The sequence below is a fragment of the Sorex araneus genome, chromosome 1, assembly GCF_027595985.1.
Source record: "Sorex araneus isolate mSorAra2 chromosome 1, mSorAra2.pri, whole genome shotgun sequence".
Lineage (NCBI taxonomy): Eukaryota > Metazoa > Chordata > Mammalia > Eulipotyphla > Soricidae > Sorex > Sorex araneus.
The window spans coordinates 74,612,856-74,637,077 of record NC_073302.1 but is presented as its reverse complement, the minus strand read 5'-3'; the positions used below and the strand labels follow the sequence as shown (position 1 = coordinate 74,637,077).

Here is a 24,222-nt window from a genome sequence, read left to right as displayed (position 1 = left end):
AGATCACTCTTGGCAGGGCTCAGGGGACCATATGGGGTGAAGATCAAACTTGGATTGACTGTGTGCAAGGTACTTACCCAACCCACTTTAACATTGCTCCAGCCCCTACTGTAGTAATTTATGAAACTCTTAAAGACCTGAGCTGAGCAGCAGAGAACTTGATAAGTAACTTAAGGTACATTTATATTAAAATTCTGCGACCAGAAAAGTGCATATTGATCTGCAGTGACCTTCAAAAATACAACCAAGAATACTGCTGTATTAACCATTTGTATAAAAATGTGGGCAAGACTAAGATACACATTACACACACAGGCTATATGGATATACATATATTTATATTTGCTTGGAGATACATAAAGTATTTCATGAGGTCTCAATTGAATATAGCAGGAAAACTCCTCATTTGAGGAAAAGGCTATGCTTTTGTTTCAACAGATGATAACCCCACTAACAAACTTTGGATCCCTTTACGTCTTATCAGAAGCAGAATTCAACCACCTGATTTGGATCTTAGACCTCCAGAGATTCTCTCTCTCTCTCTCTCTCTCTCTCTCTCTCTCTCTCTCTCTCTGTCTCTCTCTCTCTGTCTCTCTCTCTCTGTCTCTCTCTCTCTGTCTCTCTGTCTCTCTCTGTCTCTCTCTCTCTCTGTCTCTAAAACCAAAACCTAAGCCTTCCTTGGGCTGAAAAGCACTTGGATTTACATACCAAAGACTGGGCTGGGCTGCCACATGAAATCTACATTGTCAATTACAAACTAGGCAGCACCTGAAATCTACATCCCAAAGACTAGGCTGGGCCAGAGCCTGGTATCTACAATGTAACAATTCAAGCTTAAAAGGTTCAATAACAATAGCAGAACACCTATACTCTAGGACAGATTCTCTTTCAGCAGGACCCATCAATGATGAAATCCCATGGTTGTGTTTCTCCTCTCCTTGTCCAACAAACATATGAACATTCATAATATTAATCGTTTTGTATGGGCATAGCAAGAGATGCATTAAACTTTTAGAATTGCTCTCCTGGGGTCATCTCAATCTCAGACTACAGTGCTCAGGCCAGATTAGTCTTTCCTATCCCTAGCAGGGTCCTAGTCTCGTCATTACTTTAAGATCATGACAGCACTTGTCCATGATCAGACTCTTAACTTACAGTTAAGAATGAGGCACTTTGGCCAGGCCCATCTCGATACCAGGGTAGCACATAACTTACCACTTGCCCTGGGTCCGTCTCGTCCCCAGTTGGGACCCTGCCTTTTAGAGGGCTAGTGAGGGACTTAGCCAAAAGCAACAACAACAAAAGTGTAAGGTGAAGCTGTGGACAAGACCATAAATGTTGGCCTCCTCATGCTTACTACAGGCTGTGTCTTTACACAGAAAGGGGGGACATGGAAAAAGATTTCTTAAAGACCATAAATCTCAACATCACTGTAAACATAACCAAAAAAATTCTTAACCATAACAAAAATTTTTAATGAAAAAAGCAATCATAATCGTTAGTCGTTTCTGTAAAAGCTAACCAGACAGCTGAGGACAGACTTAGAAGAAGAGTTTTCAATATATAACCTTTTTGGAACTGAATGATGTGCTTACTTATTCAAAAATTACATTTTTAGGGGCCGGAGAGACATAGCAGTGGGAAAGGAACTTGCCTGCACAAACCTGAATCCCTGATACTGAATATGATCCCCCAAACCCTGCCAGGAGTACAGAGCCAGACTTAAGTCCTGAGCACTGCTGAGTATGGTCCTAGAACCAAATAGTAATGATGATGATGATGATGATGATGGTAATAATAATAATGATAACACATTTTAGATAGCAAAGTAAAAAAATGTAAAGGAATGGAGAAAAGTCATAGAAAACTGTTAACTGAAAAAGAGATTATAGGAAATAATAGACAACCTGATCTCACTTTTATGTTTTAAAAAATGCATAGATGTGCATAAAAAGGATGAAACTAATATATGCATAAATATGAACCTTGGCTACTGCTGGGTTTGTGAGATATTGCTGATTTTTATTTGTTTTCTTTTTATCTGTGTTTAAAATTCTTGAACAATGGAAGTGCATTTGTGATATAACAAGCAAGAGAGGAAAGTTATTAAGAAAGCCATACAAATTCATGGTTTCCCATCTCAGTGAGGCAGCTGCCGCCTGTTACCAACGATCCTATTACTCACACTAAGTCGACTCATATTTCCAACAGACAGAGCTCACACACTTGCTAGGAGGCATAAACCAGGCAGCTCATTCCAAAGACATGCATCGCACCCCATGGTCACTCTCTCCTGACCATAGTCACATTCCCCCAGCATCTCCCCCACCAACTACCTGACTCCACTAAACAAAGACAATACATTGCTTCCTGACTGTGGTCCCCTAGGCCTTGGTCCTATTCACCAGCAAACTTCCTCACCTTTTTAATGAAGCTCACTACTTCTTCCTACTGCAGCCAAAGACACAGCTTTCCCTTTTCTTCTTCCTGAAACTTTTATCCTCTGTACTTTGTTTTATCAATAACCGTTTCCTGCCATCTATCTTAAATTCCTTCCTTGCCACTAGCTCCTTCTCTTTGGAAATTCTTCCAAGTATTTGCAATCCTCAGGCCAGAGACAGTATAGGGATGAAGGGACTTGCTTTGCAAGCTGCCAATCACAGTTTGATCCCTGGCATTGCATATGTTCCCCTCAGCACATAGTCAGAAATAAGCTCTGAGGACTGCCAGGAGGGGTTCAGAAACAAATCAAAAAAATTTTAAGAGAGAAAAGATCTCAATCCACTTTTCTTCTCTCAACAGACCCCTACATCTGCTTTTTTCCTTAGCCATCCAACTTTTTGAAAAAGCATGCCAGAATTTCTGTTTACTTACAGTACATAGCTCAACTCACTTGATTTTCATTAATGCCCCACTAATTACTCAGAGAATTTTTTTCTAATTCTGTCCATTGTGAACGTCTTTGACTGCAAATAACAACTCCCAACTCACAATGTGCTTAAACACAAACAGTATCATTTCTCTTCTCATAACAAACCCAGAAGGTCAGTGCAAGCAATTCAGCACTTAATTAGTGAGGGACTTAAGACTGGCATCTCAGAAATTCTCTTGATTGCTCCTGGTCATAGGAGATCTAACAGTCATATCTTCACACCACTGTGCAGAGAGAGCTGAACAACTCTATAAACAGGATTTCTCTTTTTGTGCCTGGCCTGCATGGAGAAGAAGCTTTCAAGATGCTTTGGGAAGAAATGGGGGGCAGGGTCGAGGGCCTAGGTACACTGCTGGTGTAGAGGGTGGTTCAGCTCTATATCCAAACCGCAGTCAACAATACTGAACAAAGGAGATCCAAACCCAGCAACCAAACTTCAAAATGTGCCTGTCAAGGAGGCATGCTGGGGCATGGATGGATGGGTGTGAAACTGGACACACTGGTGGAGGGAAGTTGACACTGGTGGTGGGCCATTACTGTGACTGATAATGGAGCCCAAGTCACCCTTTTTTAAAAACAAATTTTATTGAATCACTGTGAGATACAATTACAAAGTTGTTTCTGACTAGGTTTCAGTCATACAATGTTCTAACACCTGTTCCTTCAGAGTGTACATTTCCCACCCCCTATGTCCCCAGCTTCCGTCCCCATCCAGTCTGCCTCTATGGTAGGTACTTTTCCTCTCCCCCCCTCTCTGTCTCTTTCTCTCTCCCTCTCTCTCTCTCTCTCCCCCTCCCTCCCTCTCTCTTTCTCTCTCCTTTTTGGCATTATGGTTTGTGATACAGGTACTGAAACGTTAGTCTGTTTGTCCCTTTACCTATTTTCAGCACTGTTCTTGTCCAGAGTGATCATTTCCAACTATCATTATCATAGTAGTCTCTTTATCCTAACTGCCCTCCCCCGACCACTTGTGGAAGCTTTCAACAGTGCAGTCCTCCTGGCCCTTATATCTACTGTCTTTGGATATTAGTCTCATACTAGTTTTTTAATATCCCACAAATGAGTGCAACCATTCTGTCTGTCCCTCTGACTCTGACTCAGTTAGTATGATGCTCTCTATATCTGTCGATTTATAAGCAAATTTCATGACTTCATTTTTCCTGGTGGCTGTGTGGTATTCCACTATGGTATATGGAATATGGAACTATGGTATATGGAATATGGAAGTATGCTATATGTACCATAGTTTCTTTATCCAGTCATCTGTTCTCGGCACTCGGATTGTTTCCAGATTCTCACTATTGTGAATTGTGCCAAGCCATGCTTTAAGCAGAGGAATCCTGAGACTTGACCATTATTTCTGGGTGTGCATTGCAGTGATTGTGTTGAGAAAAGCAGCAAGGGTGAGTGTGGAAGTAGGGCTGACAGAGAGAAGGTGACTTGCACTTAGCAATGCAAGGGAAGCGGAAATAGGGAAGGGGATGAGAAGTGCCTGCCCAGGATTTAGGAATAAAATGATAGCAGTTTATCGTGGATTCCCCATACACAGGATATTAAAGAGTGATTGAGAATAAAGTGGATAAAGTCTTGTTTGGTGCCTGAGCACATATGAACAGCAGAATGCCTTTATCTAAGATTGGGAACCAGTGGGGGAGCATTTTGGAAGGGGGGGTGGATATGCAGCACTTTTTTTTTATGTTTAATGAGGTTTTGTTTTGTTTTGTTTTGTTTGAGGGTCATACCTGGCAATACTCAGGGCTTACTCCTAGCGCTACACTCAGGAATCACTCCTGACAGTGCTCAGGGGACCCTGTGGGATGCCAGGGATCAAACTAGGGATGGCTACAAGCAAGATACTCTACCCGCTGTACTATTGCTCCGGCCCCTACTGTTTTTTTTTTTTTAAGTATCGGCTGACAGAAAGGCAATAGTTAATATTTTATGGGAGTTCATGACACTTTTATTCAGTGTGTAAAAGTTATCAAAACAAAACAATGCTGCTAATGCGTAGAGGCTATGTCATATAAAAATCAGAGACATAGACCAGACCCCATTGGGAGTGTTTCTGAAAGCTATGATCTTAAGTCTTTCCAACAAAAGTGATAGAGCAGTTCGACGTTAGTATGTTAAGTTTGAGATGCCTGTTGAGCTTCACATGACATGAGGAATAGATGATTGGGCAATCAAAAGTGGATTTCAAGAAAAGGTCTACCCCAAAGTAAAAACTTTGAAGTTGCCAGCATCTCCAAGCTCTGCAAGCCTTGAGGCTGGGCTGAGTTACATGGGAAGTGAATGCAGATAGTAAAGAGTGCCCAAGACTTGGAGCCAGAGAGGTAGTACAGTGGCTGGAGCATTTGCCTTGCACGTGGCTGACTCAATTCCTGGCATCCCATATGGTCCCCCAAGAACTGCCAGGAGTAATTCCCGAGTGCAGAGCCAGAAGTAGCCCCTGAGCATCGCTGGGTGTGACCCAAAAGGCCAAAAGAATAAAAAGTGCCTAGGACGGGGTCCATGTCCATAGGCAGCCCAACTTGTAAAATATGGGAAACCGAAAACATCACTGAAACAAAAGAATTCATTTGGTTTCTCTTCCTTGAAGTAAGTTCTTCTCTTGGCCCCAAGGATAGCAGATTCTCTTCCATCTCTCTTGCGACCCACTCCATGGTCATTGCTGTCTTTGTTTTAATGTGGATGAAGTGACATCATTGTCCAATTGATTTGGCAGCAGAGACTATTTGTGACACCTTGACAAGGGCAGTTTGGATGGAGCAACGGGGGGTGGGAATCTAACATAAGAATAAGAAACAATGGAGTGATGTGGACAGTAAATATGAGCAACTAGAAAGCGAAAGTCAAGAAAGAGGGAAAATCAACATGGAAATATGGGGTCACACATCTAGGCATACACATGATGAATAGAGGGAGAACATGAAATGTCTTATTTAGGAAAAGAGACTTTTGATAAGAAGGAAATGGGGGCCTGAAGAATTTGCAGTAAAGTTATTAAAGAGTCAAGGAAAGGGCCTCTGGTGACAGGTGGAAGGGTCTGTCTTAGCTAGGGGCAGGAGTGTCGCATCCACGCGCCAGGAGGGAAGGCAGGATCCAGACACAGAAATAGGGAATGCAGAAGCCACAAGCACTAAGTCAGGAGGAGCCCCTAGCACTGGAGGATGTGGCCTAACCCTTCCCTTCCAAAAAAGAAGGAAGCTACTGTGAAGGCTGGAGAAGGCTCATATCCAACTATTCTTGTCAAATTGCTTTTATTTTCTCAGTGTAAGAAGCAGCAAGATTATCAGCTGGGAGTGAAGAAGGGGAGGGGTGTTGGCTGAAGCTGGAAGGTGCAATGTATTCATTTCAGAGTGTGGGAAAGGAAGCCACTAGGGGGGACAGAAGGGCAGTGTGGAGCCACCACTGGAGATTTACCCCCTAAATTTAGTGACAACGACGACTAGCACACTCAGTTTTGTCCTGCTGTGGGGAGTTGGCCAGAATCCAGGTTCTGCTAGGTGGTCCCAGGAAACAGGAAATGAGAAGTGGAGGCAAGAGAGTGATGAAGCCACTAAGCTGATGGGAGTGTGAGAAGCAGAGGGCAAGAATGACCTGTGAAACAGTAAAATGGATGCTCAAGGGCAGGGGTGGGGGATGGGGGGTTTGAAGTGTTCAAATGGGTTATTGAAACAAATAAACTGGAAAGGAACAGAGGTGTATCAGGGACTCCAGTTCAGCAGAGAAGTTCAAGGTGGGTGCTGCTCTCAGGAATGAGAACAGCCACGGGTCTCCCAAGAACATTCATTGATGATGAACTGTCTGCAGGGATCCTACTACAGGGGCAACTGCCATAAGATTTCCACAGAGAGCTCAATTCCCTGAAGGCACTCTAACCCCTGTGGTAGGGGTAGGACCCTGAGTCAGGTGCTAGAATCTTCCCAGAAACTGGGGGAAATGCACTCTATCTCTACAGGAAGTGGTGGTGGTGGGGGGTTGCTCAGGGGGTGGAGATGTCTGAAAGCAGGTATCAAGCAAAGCAGTAGGGTTGGGGCACCTGTAAGCCTCTGGAAGGGCAGGGCTGGGCTGGTGGGCTAATAATTCTCCTGCTGGGGGTGGGTCTGCAGGTCACCGTGGGGGCTCCTCGTATTTCTATGTCCTTCCTTCCCACCTTTGGCAGCCAAGAGTCTGTCCTGGGTGAGGGCCCTTTTCAGGGCCAGGGGTCAGAAAGTAGGGCGCAGTCCGAACTTGGATTCCTTCTCTTGCCACCCAAGCACCCAGGCAGCATTTTTTGACGATTTCAAAGGACATTTCTAAGGTCCTTGTTCCTCCCTCTGCCTCTATGCAACGTTTGTGCTGCCGAAGGCCAAGGAAGCTGGTAACCATGGCAGTGGAACTGAGCGCTGGTGAAGAGGTGGTTCTTTAAATGGGGTGAACTTCAGGCAGGCGCCCCCGGGAGCTCAAGCCTCGGGGCCTCCCCGGAGTTCTTTGTTCATTCAGCTTCCTTGGGGGGAGTGGGGGGGAGAGAGAGAGAGAGGCAGAATTCCTCCTTGCTGGGAAGCAAGCTGGGAAAGGAAAGGCTTGGCCAGACCCCGTAAGGAGAGGGCGTGTCCCTGCGCGCAGATTGCTGGGCTCGGCCTGCAAACCACACTTGGCGGGGAACTTTGAGCCCCCGATGGCGGCGAACAGGACAGCCTGTGACGGCAAACGAGCCAGCTCTGCAGCATCCTGGAGGCCGAGTTCTTGCACGCAATGGACTTCCCGCTCACCCCTCCCTGGCCAGGTGGCCACTCACCAGGGTGGCCCAGAACCCCAGCCAAAAAGGCAGTCAGGCACGGGCACCCACAGGATGAGTCTGCGGTGCCAAAGGGGGGAAGGAGAGAGGAATGGCAGTAGGCGGAAGGGAGGCCTTGGCCGCATCCACGTTCCTGGACGGGTCTCCCCCCTCCCCACCCCCACCCCCAGCGCTTTTCTTTCCAGTGGATGCCCGAGGAGTGGACGCCGGGCAAAGCCTGGCAGGGCAGGGCGAAGCGGGGCGCCGCGCGGGCCGGGAGTCTCGTGACTGCAGTGTTTGCCGCAGGTTCTCCAGCTGCTGGGGCGACGGGCGCGGAGGAGGGAGCGGGCCGGGAGGAGGGAAGGAGCGAAGTAAACAGGAGACCACAGAGAGCGCCAGTTCCCTGCGTTCAGAGAACACCCGCCGCCCCCGGGCCCCGGTGGGAGGCTGCAAGTGTGGAAAGGAAGGCGGGCGGGGCGGGCCGCAGTCGAGCACGCACTTCTCGGCTGCGCACCGCCCACCTAGCCTGCCGCGACCCTCCAGCCCACTCTGCGGGGGGCAGGCGGCTCACGAGGTGCCCGCTCCCGAGACCGCGAGCTGGCTCAGTCGGGGGGTGAATCACCCCGCCGCGGGCCCCCGCACTCGGGAGGGGAACCGGGGGGCGGCCACGGGACCGGGGATCCGGGGAGTCGCCTCCGTGGAGGATCCGGGCCTGGCGGGTGCATCGAGTGTCCACCTGCACGGAGTGCACCCGGGGTGGTGGCGGTGCGAATTAGGCAGGACTTCTGGGGGAGGCGGCGGAGGGTCTGGCTGCGGGGAGGATGAGGGGGCGTGTACTGCGGCGGGATCGCGGGGTGCAGGCGGGCGGGGGCGGGGGCCAGGCTGCTGCCCGCGCGCGCGGGGTTATGCGAGGTAACGGCGAGCCAGGAGGAGGAGGAGGAGGGAGGCGCGGGGGCCGCGGGCCGGGGTGTCTGGCGCTCGTTGGACAAAGAGATGATGAAACGTGAGCGCTATATTTACCAAGGGGGAGGAGACAGGGAGGGGGAGGGGGTAAAAGGACAAACTGTTCCACAACAACCACAGGAAACACAGCCCATCTGACTCACCAGGAGGGCCGTGCCGACCCCCTCGTAGGCTGAGCCCCGAGATGGACGCGGGTGCTCCCAGAACAGACCCAAGCTGGGTGCGACCGCCGCGGGGGGAGGGCTGGATTTAGGAATAAAGGTGCGGGAGCGCCCCGGGCTGCCAATGCGCGCGCGCGCGCGCGTGGGGACTTGCGGGTCAGGGCCTGAGCGGAATGGCCGGAATGTTAGCCTCACTCCAGGGCCAGACCAGCGCAGGAAAAGATTTGCTTGCAAACTCTGCGGGCACAATTCCTGCAAAGTCATCTCCTCCCGCACAGCCCGGCCGGCCCGCCCCGCCCGCGAACAGCAGCGCCCGCCGCCCCCGCTCCCTCCTGCTAGCCCCGTGCGCGGCGCTCAGAGTTGGGGTGCGGTGCGGTACCGACTATGTTTAGAAGCTGATGTCATCTCGACACCCTACTCCGCAGTGATCCCAGGGGTACCGCGGGGCAGGTTTTCCTCTAACTCGCAGGCGTGGGGGATGGGAAAGGTGCCACCCAGCACGCACACCCCCCCCCAACACGCCCACATCATCTTACCCGAGTTTAAAAAAAAAAAAAAAAACACCACGCCGGAGTTATGAAACGTGGTGGGAGCGGTAGGCAAACGAGGCCGGCTTAAACCCCAGGGTTCGAGTCATCGAAGGCTACCCACCGACCCCCGCCCACTTCACCCACTCCAGCCCTAGGTCCGGCTCATTTCAAGGTTAGCTCACGTGGGCGCGGGCGCCCCGAGCTCCCTGCACGAGTTTGGGGCGGTTCCTCATCCCCCAATGTAGGGCAGTTTGTTCAACTGCAGTAAAGGGAGCTCGATGTTCCAGCAGGGAAGGGATTTCTGAGAACTGGGACTGTCCTCAGATGAACTCGCCTCCTCCGGCTGCTGCGGCGGCGGCGGCCGCCTGCCGGAGACTTTTTTTTTTTTTTTTAAAGGGCGATGCCAGAGCCGGGCGCGCGGCCCGCAAGTGGCTGCGCCGCCCGCCAGTCTGCGGCCCCAGCCGAGCGCCCGCCCCCGAGGCAGCGCGGCTGATTAGCGAGCGCCGCGCGGGGCTTCTCGGCGCGCCAGGGGGGCTGCGAGCTAAACTTATCCTCCTGCATATGCATGAACGGGTGGCCTTTCTGCTTGGCAAAAGAGAGGCCCGGAGTTGTGCGGAAGGCTGCTAAGTGGAGCGAGAGCAAAGTAGGGCGTCATGCAAGTTTTCTGGCGGGCGGGCGGGAATCCTCCCCCTCCACCCCCGAGAGGGGTGATAGCTCTTGTTACGGCCACGGGCATCTCACCCGATCAGGCTTTTTACCTGATTGTATTTCAAAGCCGTTGAACTTCGCCGGTGTGGGAAGCCTGATCCCTAAGGGGTCCGCCTCTTCCCTCCCCTAGCTCGCCACCTTCGTATTCCCCGACATTCACACAAGTGAACACTGCTTTCCCCTCGGTATGTCCTGTGTGCGTGGGGTGGGGGAGGGGCGTGGACACCGCCGGGCCTGGGGACTGAAGCCTGGATCCAGCCCAGAGTCAGGTCCGACATGTGATCCCCTACCCCCAGCGGCCCATCTGTTCTCCTCCTTCCTGCCCGCCTGCAGGCTGGCAGCTCGATCCGGCACTGTCCACGCCTCCTAAGCAGGAAAAAAGTGAGAAAAAGCCGGGGTTGGCAGAAACCAATCTTCGGAGTGAGATTTTAATCTAAATCCCCCTGGACCATGGGCGGGAGTGCAACCAGGCAATGTGTATTTCAAACGAAGCTCTAGATAATTAGCGCCATCCCACAGGTTGGAGAAAACTGCCCCTGGCTCTGGGTAGGCAGGGGACCTGGGAGTCAGCCTTGCCAGAAAATAGCCCCACCCCCTCCTTGCTTTGGGCTGCAGTGGAAAATTGGCCTAAAGGAAAAAGATGGGGTTCTGTGAGTTCCCCTGGCCACTTTACACAAACTATAGATGAAAGGAAAATCAAGACCAGGAAATTAAGAAAGTATTTACCCGGTTTTGGACAAATGTATACTCGTGACTTCTATCTCTTGGAATATCGATTTACAGTATTCTGATCTCTGCCGTAAAGCACTGGGTTTGTCGATGGATAGGAGATAAGAAGACCTAAGGGTTAAGACCCAAACCTTAGCCTTGTTTTTTGTTTTGTGTTGGACTTTTGGACCACACCCAGCGGTGCTCAGAGATCATTGGGGAGAAGCTGGGGAATCATGTGGGGTGTGGCATGGAACCATGGTTAACCACGTGCAAGATAAGCCTCCTTTCAACGGTGCTAGCTCTCTGGCCCACCTAGGAATATTGGGGGAGGTGGCAGAGGAGAGGCCACGGGGATCCTGAACGTATTTGGAGTTTGAAAGGGAATAAGGAGGGGGAAGGAGAAATATTAATCTAATCCCATCAATTCACAGATAATTCTCAAGAGGTTGCCGGAGTTCATACAGTCTTATCTCTCAGCCCTGTGGCAACCAGTTTCCCAGCTCTGTTAGGCCTGAACACTTGCTGTAAGAAACAGCTCACTGTAGGTATTCTGCCTCTTACAAGAGGTGAGAATAATTATGTTAAGACTCAAAGAAAACAAGGCTCAAATGTTCTGTCCTCAGGCCCATAAATCATTGCTCTGGAGTACTTGAGCTTGCTTATACTTGGGAATAAAGCCAAGACATAGGCAAACTCAGAAAAGAAAATACGTACTTAACAAAGTTGAAGTACAGGCAGGGTTTGAATCCTTATGTTCCTCCCAGTTGGCCTGTGTGAATTTGAAATCCACATTTACAAACAGTAACTTGGGGAAAACTGGCCTTATATACATGCTATATAGTATTACCTTACTACCAAATTATTTTAATCATGAGTAATTTATATAAATTTAGAATAATTTATTTTTTATTGGACCATTATATGCTGGCAAAACATAAAGGGTTTCAATCATAAAATTATTATAATATGCATCCCAGCACAGCAAAACAATGTTGTTTGAAAAATATAAGGGAAAAAAATCCTGATACAGAATTTATTACTTGTGATGAGTATGAGACTGTGTTTGACATATAAACTTTACTGAGGACTAGAGTTATTAGTTGTCTGTATTCCCTTATGCCTAGTTTACTGACAAAGATCTGAAGAGTAGATGAGTATGATGTCGGTGGGCCTCCGGGGTGACTTATGTGAAGCTGGGAGGAGAAAGACAGTCACTTTCCCCCATCCATCTCTGCCATCCCGGCCCAGGGTTACTGGGTTCCTGTCTCACCTCGCAAAAAAGGAATTTCAGAAGTAGACAAGCAGTGAAGAAAGTAGATTTTATTTGGAAGGTTTTTGAAGCTGTGGAGGGGGAGGGAGTGAGAGAGAAAGATATAGTAACATGCTCAAGAGGGTGGAGAGAGCCCCTACGACACATCCCAGCATTAGACATGAAAGTACAGATCTCAAGAGGGGAGATGTGGGCAACACATGTGTTCCAGTGCCACATGTGCTCAGCCACATGGGTGCAAGCATCATATACAAACCCTTTCTCTTTTCAAGCTGACTTTTATAGGCTCTGCTTGGGTTGTCTTGATCCGGAATGTTCTGGAGTCTTCTAGGGGCTGAATCACTAACGTTAATCGTATTAAGGGAGAGATCCTAGGGGTTGAGGAACTTCATGAGAAGGGGTCCAATCTCCTCACAGTCCGTTGCAGAAGGTTTTATCAGGTCTGTTTTCTGTATCCACAGGGTGGATCAGCCTTAGAATTTTCCTCCCAGAAGTTTTGATCTACGTTTCATTGCTGAGGGCCTTTCCCTACATCTATGTATCTATCTGCCTACATCAAGTGGAAATAGAGATAGGTTGTTTTTTGTTCTTTTTTTTTTTTTTTTTGCTCTTTTTGGGTCACACCCAGCGATGCTCAGGGGTCACTCCTGGCTCTGCACTCAGGAATTACCCCTGGCCGTGCTCAGGGGACCATATGAAATGCTGGGAATCGAACCCGGGTCGGCCGCGTACAAGGCAAATGCCCTACCCGCCGTGCTATCACTGCAGCCCCCCCCCCTTTTTTTTGCTTTTTTGATTTTACAATTCTAGAATTTCTTGGTTTCAAAATATAACTCAAAGTTGAGTCACGCAGCTATTTGGTGTGGAGTTAGTTTCTCTCTAACTAAAAAATCTTAGTTTTATGCTATTTATTATTTGTTTTGGTTTGGAGGCCATACCTTTGGTTTGGTGGTGCTCAGGGCTTACTCCTGGCTTTGGTGGTGCTGAGGGCTTACTCCTCACTCCTGATGGCTCGGGGGACAATATTGGGTGCTGGGGATCTAACCTGGGTTGGCCACTTGCAAGGCAAATAAATGCCCTACCTGCTTGCTATACCATTGCTCTGGCCCCACTATTACTTTATTTTATAATGCAAATGGATGAGTTGGAAGACTTTAGTATTTATGTTTAATCCAAATAATATTAGGAAGGGATACAAAGAGGAGAAAACAGCAGGGAAAGGTAGTTTTCTTCTGTGATGATTAAATTCTGGGATTACAAATTTCCAAGGAAGTACTCAGACTTTCTTCTCTGGAATGACTGACATTATCTCTAGAGCTAACTGAGGATGCACAGTGCATTGCCAGTTACAAGGCAAGTCTGAGAGACACCCTCTCTGTGATCACAGGAACCCAAGAGAGATCCTGTAGTTTGGCTGGACCTTAAGCAAGCAGAGGTGCAATTTCTAAATGTTTGACATATCCTTAGGGACAAAAATTGTCCCAGAAAATTCATGAAGTAGGCAAACTCCCCTGGGTTTTAGTGAATTCTTTTAGAAAATTAAGGGAATTGGACTACAACTCTAAAATGACTTTGAGTTACAATGTACCTACTTTACAGGATTTTTATAATTGTGGGCAGGGCGTTTGCCTTGCACGCAGTTGACCCGGGTTTGATTCCTCCATCCCTCTCAGAGAGCCCGGCAAGAAACCGAGAGTATCCCGCCTGCACAGCAGAGCCTGGCAAGCTACCCGAGGCATATTTGATATGCCAAAAACAGTAACAAGTCTCACAATGGAGACGTTACTGGTGCCCGCTTGAGCAAATTGATGGATGGGATGACAGTGCTACATTGCTAGGCACACAGAGAGCCCTGGAGCAGAGTAAGTTCTCTGGAGAGGGCAGGAACAAGGGGGCAGAAGAATGATAAAGTATATGGTTCACATGTATGAGGCAGTAGGTTTCATCCTGTTACTAAAATATGAAAAAAACAACAACCCACAACGGGGTGTGGGGGGAGAGAAGGGCGGGATAGAGTCATGTAATGTTGTTTTTGGTTGACCACACCCTCTTTATAACTTCCCTTTCCCCCGTCATTAGCTACTACAAATACTTTCCTGTAATGCTTCAAAAGCAGAGTCAAAATAAACTAGACTAGCCTCCAAACTGGGAGGGTTCTTTGTGGGGGGCGGAGGGGGGGGGACCCTTTCTTCTAAAGGAACTTAATGAAAGTTTGCCAAGTCTTAGCAGGGCAGTTGGAGCTTTGGATCTGCATCACAAAGAAATAGTTTCCTCTCACATACAATCAGGAAAGCAAAGATACTCTTTTGCTTTGGTTTGGGTTTTCCTTATGGGCCACACCCTGCAGCCCTGCTCAGGTGGTGCTGCAGGGAAGGGGGAGGAATGCGCCTCAGGCATGCGTGTACTCAAGCCCTCTGAGAAATCCCCTTGCCAGGAAAGCTAATGTATATTTAATCAATTGTGTTGAGAGGATGCCTCCTTGCAAGAGAATTTAACCCTGGGTTCTTTTCTTAGCTGGCAGGATGGAAAACAACCCAATCTTTCATTCAGTTAGAGAAGTTAATACAACTCAAACTGAGTTAATACAACTCAAAGATCCAAACTAATTGTTCTGGGGCTGGAGCAATAGCACAGTGGGTAGGGTGTTTGCCTTGCACTCGACTGACCCAGGTTCGATCCCCAGCATCCCCTTTGGTCCCCTGAGTATCGCCAACAGTAATTCCTGAGTACAGAGCCAGGAGTAACCCCCCCTACCTCCTCCCCACCCCCAAAAAGCCAAACTAACTGCTGATCAAGGACATGCCACAATCCTCTAAGGCCTTAAGTATCTCAGACTGATTCTAGATCTTGAAGAATCTTTAATATAGTCAATATTTCACAAAATCCAAGAGGTTGGTCACAAAGCACAAGGAATCAGAAGATGGTGCTTTTCACTGAAGTCTCACACATAAGTCTCACACTGTGTTTTAGCTGCATTTCTACAGTGAGGGAAGGGGTCCGTATTCTAACAGGCATAAAGGTGGGGTGAGGATGAGGTGGGAGGTGTTTGCAGAGAAAATGAGCCACAAATGATGTTAAAAATTGGGTTGTTTTTTGGCAGGGGTGAAAGGGGATGGAGAAATTGTACAGTGGGCAGGGGCTTGCCTTCCACAATCCATCCCCAGCATCCTGAATGGTCCTCGAGCATCACCAGGAGTAATTCCTGATTGCAGAGCCAAGATAAACCCCTGAGCATTGCTGGAGGTGGCCCCTAAATTTAAAAAATAATTTTTCCCCACAACAGTGTTTGAATACAAATTATCCGGAACCATGTCTCCACTTATTTCAAGGTGGGTTACAATAATTTCAAAACTAAATTACTTAGGATAAATTGCTCTAGAATAGTAGAGGAATTAAGAGGTGAGGGAGATTCAAAATTAGCAGATGAAGGCGTTTCAAAATAAGAAGAGACAGAAAGTCTATGGTTTAAAACAAACTTTTGTCAGCTCTGCATTTTTTAAGATACATTAGTCATAGTTAATGTATTGGATGGAAGAACTATTTGGTCTGTCCTGAAAGTATGCTTCATCCAAAATTTGAAAAAATGTAATCGATGCTTTTCCATCTGTGTTTATTCTTGAGTTAATTGACCTGCCATTAGGGTGCTTTATGATTGCTATTATTATTATTAATCTTCACTATATCCATGACCCTGCCCTAATGTACATATCAACTTTACTACCAGCAACGCCAAATACATGCATGGGATGTGTTCAGTTTCACTACAGCTCTTCGAGCTTACAAGTGTTGAGCGCTTGCTTTCGGAACGCCCATCTGATTGGCCGAGCCAATGTCAGTGACATCAACCAACTTACTTTTGATTGGAAGGCTGGTTGCTGGGACTGTAGCGTTTGCAGGAAGTCACTTAACTATTTGCTAGCTGGAAAACCGGAGCCGAAGTTGTCTCTTATCGGGAGGAGCGCAACTGACTAGGGAAGGCGCGTCCTACCGCTCCGCAAAGTGGAACGCGAGCCAGAAGGCATGCGCCGGCCACCAGAGCGAGGGGCGCGCCCGGAGCCGACCCGCCGCTCCTCTCCGGCCTCCCGGCTGTTACCCTTTTAAAGGTCCACGCTCGACGCTGGAGGGGTAGCACGAGGCATCGAAACGAAACAGCCGGATTGGCCGCACCGCGCAGTTCTAGACGCACCTCTCCACCGAAAGGCCGTTCTGACTGGCAGGGGGAGAAAGTAAACAGAGTTGAATCACCCTCCCCGCTGGCCAATTGGAGGGGGTTTGGATTGTGACGTGATGGGATTCTGCAAAATTGTTACTGAGCTAGAGAATGCCGGAACGGTGCGGACCGGCCAGAGTAGGGGCTCGAGAGCCGCCCGCGGACTGGGGGAAAAGTGTTTCTTAGACTTGGCGGTCGCTACGGCCCCGACCACCCACGTCGGGGTGGTGGGCTGAACGCTCCGAGGCTTCGGCTCCTGGGAGAGGCGGCGGAGGGCGTGTACCGCGCTTGCAGTTTCCTCTCGCCGCGCCTCGGGGGCGTTTTCAGTCGAATAAACTTGCGACCGCCACGTGTGGCATCTTTCCAAAGGAGCCGGCTCGCAGCGGCCGGCGCGCCCGTCGGGGGGGATCGCGCCCGGCGCGGGGCACGAGCGGCGGCGGCGGCAGCGCGGCGGAGCCCGGGGCCGTGGATGCTGCGTGCGGAGGCGCTGCCGGTTACGTAAAGATGAGGGGCTGAGGTCGCCTCGGCTCTCCTGCGAGTCGGAAGCGCCCCGCGCCCCCGCCCCCTTGGCCGCCGCGCCGCGCCGCGTTCGTCGTCCGAGACGAGGGCAGGGCGAGCCGAACCTCCGCAGCCGCCACCGCCAAGTTCGGCCGCGCCGCCGCCGCCGCCGGGGCCGCCGTCGCCCGCACCATGTCCGCGGCCGCCTACATGGACTTCGTGGCCGCCCAGTGTCTGGTCTCCATTTCGAACCGCGCTGCGGTGCCGGAGCACGGGGGCGCTCCGGACGCCGAGCGGCGGCGACTCCCGGAGCGCGAGGTGACCGCGGAGCACGGCGACCCGGGGGACACCTGGAAGGATTACTGCACGCTGGTCACCATCGCCAAGAGCTTGTTGGACCTGAACAAGTACCGACCCAACCAGACCCCCTCGGTGTGCAGCGACAGCCTGGAGAGTCCCGATGAGGACCTGGGATCCGACAGCGACGTGACCACCGAATCTGGGTCGAGTCCTTCCCACAGCCCCGAGGAGAGACAGGATCCTGGCGGCGCGCCCAGCCCGCTCTCCCTCCTCCACCCCGGAGTGGCCGCGAAGGGGAAACACGCCTCCGAGAAGAGGCACAAGTGCCCCTACAGCGGCTGTGGGAAAGTCTATGGCAAATCCTCCCACCTCAAAGCCCATTACAGAGTGCATACAGGTCAGCCGCGTCTCCCTCCCCGCGGGGTGGGGTGGGGTGCGGGGGTGGGGGTGGCCCTTCACCTTTGGCCCGGGCCGCTCGGGACGCCGCACTAGAGGGCGCGGACGGACTTGGCGCCCGCGCCGGGCCCGGCGAGAGTCGCACCGCGTCGGGGTGCGTGGCCGGCCGGCCCGCTCCTTGCGGGTGCCCCCCGCGTGGGGAACTGCCGCCGCCGGCGGGAGCCAGAGCCCGGCGCGCCAGCCCCCGCGCCCGCCGCTCGGCTGGGAGGTGCCGCCGCACCCCCCCCCCCGGGGTGCCCCGCCCCCGGACTCCCTGCAGCGGCCGCGGCGGGGCCGCCCCACCTGGGCAGGCGCGAGGGGGCGGCGACCCGCGTGTCTCCGGGTGACTTCTCGTGCGGGGTGGCAGCCCAGTGGCAGCAACCCGGGGCGAAGCGGCATGGAGTCTGTGTAGGGATGACTAAGGACTGGTTAGTCCCCCGCCAGCTGCGTGCTCGGCTACTTCTTGGGGTCTGCCTAGGTGGTTTTAAATTTGGCCCCGAGTCCCCAGAGAGCTTTAAAATAACTCTGCTCCAGGAGCAGAGGACTTTGATCCAGAGATGGTTGTGAGCTAACTTCACCATGCGTTAGCGTTTGCTTTTTTTTTCCCTTTTCTCCGTGGGAACGGGTTTTAGAGGTGCTGTTGTTTTCCTCCTAATCCCAACACCGCGGAGCCCAGCAGTTAGCAGGTGGCGGAGGAGGAGGTGGAGGAGGAGGAGAAGGAGGAGGAGGAGGAGGAAGAGGAGGAGGAGGAGGAGGAGGAGGAGGAGGAGGAGGTGCAGGGGGTGTGGTCCCCGCCGGAGGTCGAGGCCTGTTCAGGAACGCAGCGGACCTCCTGGAGGCCACGTGGAGAGGGGTCTCTCCCAGGCAAGAGCCTCAGGCCAGGCTGGCCCAAAGACCCGTGCAGTGGCCGGAAAGACCTCCTCACTCGGTGGGCTTCCGGAGAGACCCCTGGACTGGGGTCAGCCGGTTCTGTTGGTTCTGCGTACCAGACGCTGGAGAAAGTTGGGAGGCCTTCCCACTGGGCCCTGGGCCTCTCCATCTTCAGTCTGGCCCTGTCTTGCGACTGCTGTTCTGATAAGGAAGCCCTGGGCGCTGGGGATCGCCCCGTGAAAGCGCCCTCCCCCCTCCGGTTGTCCTTTGACTCCGGGTAGAAGAGGTTGTTGGCTGTTCTTTGGAAATGCACTGTCACTTTTTAATAGAATTGCGTGATTACTTTCCTAGGTGAGGCCCCAGGGCCTGTGGTTTCCAAAATGATCCTTGCCGGGTTTGCTTTGGCTTTGCTTTTGAAACTGAAGGCCACGTAAACTGCGTTTCGGGTTTTGTTTGCCTTGGACAGTGCCGGCTGGTGGGAAGGTGGCCGAGGGCAGGGGGGTGACGCTGGGTTCCCTCCCTCCCTCCCCCTCCACTGAATGGTGTATGGGCAGGTTTCGAGCTGTCGTCCCCGAGGAGAGCCCATTCTTTTTAAAGCTGGTATCTGGGAGGGTGTGCCTTGGGGGATGTGACCTTTCTGGAGGCACCCCAGGGGAAGCAGGGGTCTGCCACCCAGAGGGTGTTACTCACCAACAGCTGTTGGGCGGGCCAGCCCTGTCAGCCATGTTCCCGGAGTTGCGTTTTTCACATCAACACCCACAGCCACCTTGAGCAAAGGCACGTTCTCCTTCAGGGAGCTGCCCAGTGGTGCAGTTGGGAAGGCCTGCAGGGCTCGGAGTCTGGCAGCCTCCTAGGAGAAGATTCCCCGGCCCTCCGGCCCTTCCAGCCCACTGAGCTCCTCAGTGGTTTTCAGAAATGGCTGCTTAGGCTTCTGTGTGCGTGCGCCCGTGCGCTCTTTCCTGCTCCAGAAGGCCAGGCAGCTCAGCTGTTTCAGGGAACCCTTTTCCACAGTCACGAGTGGAGCATGAAGGGAAATGTTAGTCGGGTGTTCAGTGTTACAGTTTGTCTTTTGAAGCTAGATGATAGGATGGTTGCAGGGGTCTTATTGATGTTGATCAGAGGGTGTGGGGTGGGGAGGGCAGCTCCGTCAAGACCCGGTGGAACTAAGATCCACTCCCCCCAGCTTGTGTCAATATTTGCTGAAGAGAACTCCCACGAAAGCAGCTGTTTGTCGACACACCACATGAGAGACTTGAAGGAGGTCTCACGGGTTTGGAAGTTTCGAGAACAGATTCAAGTTACGGTGTCTCTGGAGGTGAGGTGCAGGGTAGGCTGGTGGTTTTTATTTTGCTGGCTTTAAATCCCCAAGGCCAGCCAGAGATAACAACTGGAATGTGCATTCTGTGTGCATTTAAAGGGCTAAAATAACAGCCACACCCCCTCACCCCACTCTCGGTGACCCGGCTCTGTGGAGCCTGTCAGGGATTTCAGTGCCCCGAGGAAGCTCAAGCTCCGTGTCCAGGGGGAAGGGAGCTCTGGCGGTGGACCCAGCTGGGTTCTGAGTTGCTCCCCTATTTCTCTACTTTGGAGACTGAGGCACGTTACTTGAGCTCAGAGTTTGCAGCCCAGAGGTCCACTACAGAATTTACTTTGAATTTGTTTGGCTTGGTGGACTTGGGGTTTTTTAAATTTTAATTAGTTTACCGATATGGAGAGCTGGAGTGATAGCACAGTTGGTAGGGCGTTTGCTTCTCACGAGGTTGACCTGGGTTCGATTCCTCCACCCCTTTCTGACTGAGATCCCGGCAAGCTGCGGAGAGTATCCCGCCCACACGACAGAGCCTGGCAAGCTACCCGTGGCGTATTTGATATGCCAAAAAAAACAGTAACAAGTCTCACAGTGGAGACGTTACTGGTGCCGGCTTGAGCAAATCAATGAACAACGGGAAAACAGTGCTACAGTGTGACTAATATGGAGAAATCAAAGGATTTCAGAACACAACTCCGGAATTCTGACTTTTCTGGAAAAGGTTGAAGGACCTGGCAGTGGTGGGCCCAAATTCCTGACTGTTAACAACTGGCTTGAGCCAGTCTTCCCTTGTATGGGCAGGGTCTCTTATTTTAATCTTTTTCCACCCTCTATTAACTGGAAGGTTTGCAGGCCCTTCTTTGGGCCTCAGTTAATCCATCCACAGGATCTGTCATAGAGCTACCAAGTTCTGGTGCAAAAATAATGTATATAAAGTGCCTACTGGCATTCCATATATGATAAACCCTCACGAAATGCTGCATTTTGGAGTTGATGTGTAATGGGGTGTTATCAAGGTCAGGAAAGAGTGCATACTTTTTTCTCTTAAGCAGCCATGGACAACTTACATTTTTTCCTACTATGCTGTTTCTTTAGCTCTCAAATAAGGTATCTTAAGTACTATGCCTCTGAAATTCAAGCAGTAGACCCATTTTTGGGGGGTGCAGTGGGCCCTATCCAGCAGTGATCAGGATTTATTCTGAGCCCTCTGATGGACCATATGGGGTGCCAGGGCTCAAAATGGAGTTGGCTGCATTCAAGTGCTCTAACCCCTGTACATTTCTCCAGCTCAGTAGACCCATTGTTACTCTAAAGAAAAAAGTGTGATGACAACTCTGCCTGCCCTTTCTCATTTCCACAATTTTTGAACGCTTTAGAGTATATTTATTTATTTATTTATTATGCTTTTTTGGGTCACAACCAGCGATGCACAGGGATTACTCAGGAATTACTCTTGGCAGTGCTCAGGGGACCATATGGGATGGTGGGAATCTAACCTGGGTCGGCTACGTGCAAGGCAAACGCCCTACCCACTGTGCTATTGCTCCAGTCCCAAGAGTACATTTATTTGTTTTAAAGTTTTATTGCTTTGGAAGCTGGAGAGATAGGCCACTTGCCTTGCATGTGGGGACCTGAGGATCTGGATTCAGTCCCCAGCCACTGCATCGCATAAGTTCTGGTCCCCCTGAGCACCAGCAGAAGTGCTCCATGAGCAGAGCCAGGAGTAAGTCCTGAACACCACTGGGTGTAGCCCAAAATCAGTAACCAAAAGTTACCGCATTATTGTTGATTTGCAGTAGTAAGGAATTTCTGGGTTTAGCATGCATCATATGTATGTACTTCTCAAATACATGTGTCACCGAAGTCCCCATGCCACCCCTCCCACCAAAAGAGATCCCTCTGCACATATCTCCCACCTGCCCCTTCCTTTGCCCTCCTGAAATCAGGACAGTTCTCACTGAATTCAGAGTACATTGTGATTCAGATTAACAAATAGACCCATGGGAGCACTCCATCTGAAACCACATTGAGCATGTTTTAAAATGCAACTAGTGTTAAGTTGATCCTGTTTCCTGGTTGCTGTCACCCAGTAAGTACCCAGGATCCCTTGTGTGCTGTCATGAGAGTGTCATGGATGTATCTTTTGGTGAAGGAAGCACCTACATTCAAATTCCCATTATATAGAATCACACGACGGTGATGTCCCAGTGATAGAAAGTTTAGACCTTATTCTGATGCCAGGCACAATTTTAGGGACTTGAAATCAGCATAATGACACTAGCTATAGAAAATCCCTAACCATCACATTGGTGTTATAGGGAGAATTTCTTTCTTTTTTTTTTTTTAACTATGCAGAACAGCAGGGGAGAAGAAAGAGCCTGTAAAATTAGGAGAGATAGGAGCTTCAGAAAGTCTTAGAGGGAGTGCCCATGCTTCCTCTTACCTACTGGAGCATTTCTCCTGAGTAGTGGGAAGATCTGGTAGCAGGTATGTGTGGATTAGCTCTTGCTGTGGAAGTGAGGTTCCGAATTCGGAAAAGACATTTTTGACTGCAGTAGGCACGTCGATCATTGTCATCTCTGACTCAGGTGAGGTCTTTTTGTGCCTCAAGTTGGCATTTCTTTGGTTGTACATGTGCCAGGCTTGCTCTGTAGTAGCTCTTGTCATCTTCTCCGCTGGTTTCAGAAAGTGTCATCAGACCAGAATGAGAGAGTGGCCCTCATTCTCCTGAGTGCTGCTTTTGGGGACAATCCCCTCCCCCCCAAAAAAGAGAAAGTGCCGTCTGCTTCCATTATCACCAGAAACAGGGTTCAGGGACATGGCAAGGTCTTGAGATAGCCTCTGGGCAATTACTCATAAACTGTAACCCCTCAGCCTGTCCCACTCTTTTCTGCAGGCCCATGGAAGCCCATGCCTTGACCTTTCAGGAGCCATCCTGTCTGCCCAGTCCTTTTCCACAGGGCTCCCCAAAGTGATGTGGTATGGGCACTTCTTCAGATGCTTCATCCAGGAGCTGTTGCCAGCCAAGGCCAAGTGGCACTGGTGCAGATGAGCATATTTCTACCATCCTTCTGTTTTCTCTTCTCCCGAGGAAACACACAGCGCGTTTCTCCCTCACAGTTGCCCTCCCCTTGTGCCATTTTAATGCCAAGGACATCATGTAGAATTGTGAAGTGCCACGGCCCTGTAGGAGACCACAAACCTCTGCAATGGCCAAGGACTTTTTCACCTGCCAAAGAACCATTTTTGCCCGAGTGAGATTGTCCAGATACAGTCTTGTGTATCCTGTTAAGGAAAAAAGAACAATCTCCCTTAGGAAAAGGGACAGCAGTATCTGCCCCCCACCCCGCCCCTTTCAGGCAGATTTCTAAGGATTCCAAGCTTCTAAAGGGTTCATTTCTGGGTCTGAATCAAGAGGCTAAAACCCCTTTGATTCCAAGGGAAGAGGGCCAGTCCACTACTCGAGCCCCAGCTCTGCTAGAAACTCCCTCTGCTGATTACAGCCTGTCAGGAACCCAGTAGTATTCCTAGTCCCTGCTGGGGCAAGGCCTACATGCTCTTCTTGTCTCCTTCACCCTTCTCTGCTGGGCTGTGCTAGCGGAGACAGACAGGATTGCCTTCCCGAAGCAGCGGCGGCCGCTGCAGGATTACGGTTTCACAGCAGAAAAAAAAATGCAAGTGAAGTCAGAGAGTCAAGCATTTGCCTGGGTTTGCCTCGTGTGCTTCTGAGGGTGAGAAGAAGGGAGGAGCCCAGGTAATAGGAAGAGGTGTGTATGTGGGGGGCACAGAGTACGGTTTAGATGGTGACACGCCAGTACTGTGAGGCGCAAGGCTGTCACCTGGAGGAGAGGAATGCTTAGATTTACGATCCTGTCTCAATTGTGGATGCTTAGCCTGAGTACTTGTCATTCTACAACATCTGTGAGACATTCCCAGGCTGAAGAAGCATCCTCTTGACGTGGTGTGTGCTGACAGTGGTCTTCCTCAGTCAGTTCAATGAGGAGCAAAGTGGGTGGGTGATTTTTCCCAGCATGCACTTCTTTAGGACCCCCCCTCCCTTGACGTCACCTCCCATGCACAGTCTAGAGCTGCCATTCTGTTCGAGCCCTTTGGGCAGCTTTTGGACTCCCTTAGGTCAGTGGCGTTCTTGATTAAAAAATGAATCCATCTATATACCAGCTTTGTTCATTTTTATGAGGCCTGGCTCCTAAATTTTCCTGATCTGTTATGGTGGTTGTCCCCCACCCTGGGCTGTTCCCAGGCTCAGAGAAAATCTGCCACGTTCCAGGCCTCTCAGCTGCTCAAATCCTCCCCCGTATCCAGCCCTCCCACCTTTTCCTAATGTTTCTCCAGCAAGCCCAGCGCCCACTGAAGAGCGTAAATTAGTGCCTAGTAATCAGTACAGAGGCACTTTCTGTTTCTATGCAACACACTCACAGGAGGGGAAAGAGGACGGGGCGGGGGGACACCCCAAAGATGGTTAAAAAGGGAAAGAAATGGGATTCTCGGGGGAGATCCAGAGCAATCCGGGGCTTAGCACCCACTGTGGCTCCACCCTACTTTCAG

At 50.5% G+C, this 24,222-nt stretch overlaps 1 protein-coding gene across 1 annotated transcript in view; it reads left to right on the top strand.

Annotated features, from left to right (window-relative positions):
* The first annotated feature begins 16,372 nt into the window (after positions 1–16,372).
* The window catches only part of KLF9 (KLF transcription factor 9), a 31,708-nt gene continuing 23,858 nt past the window's right edge, over positions 16,373–24,222 (top strand). Inside the window, exon 1 of the mRNA XM_004600116.2 lies at positions 16,373–17,439. Within this exon, the coding sequence (XP_004600173.1) occupies positions 16,935–17,439 (505 nt within the window). The 5' untranslated portion in view covers positions 16,373–16,934. The remainder of the gene's footprint in view (positions 17,440–24,222) is intronic.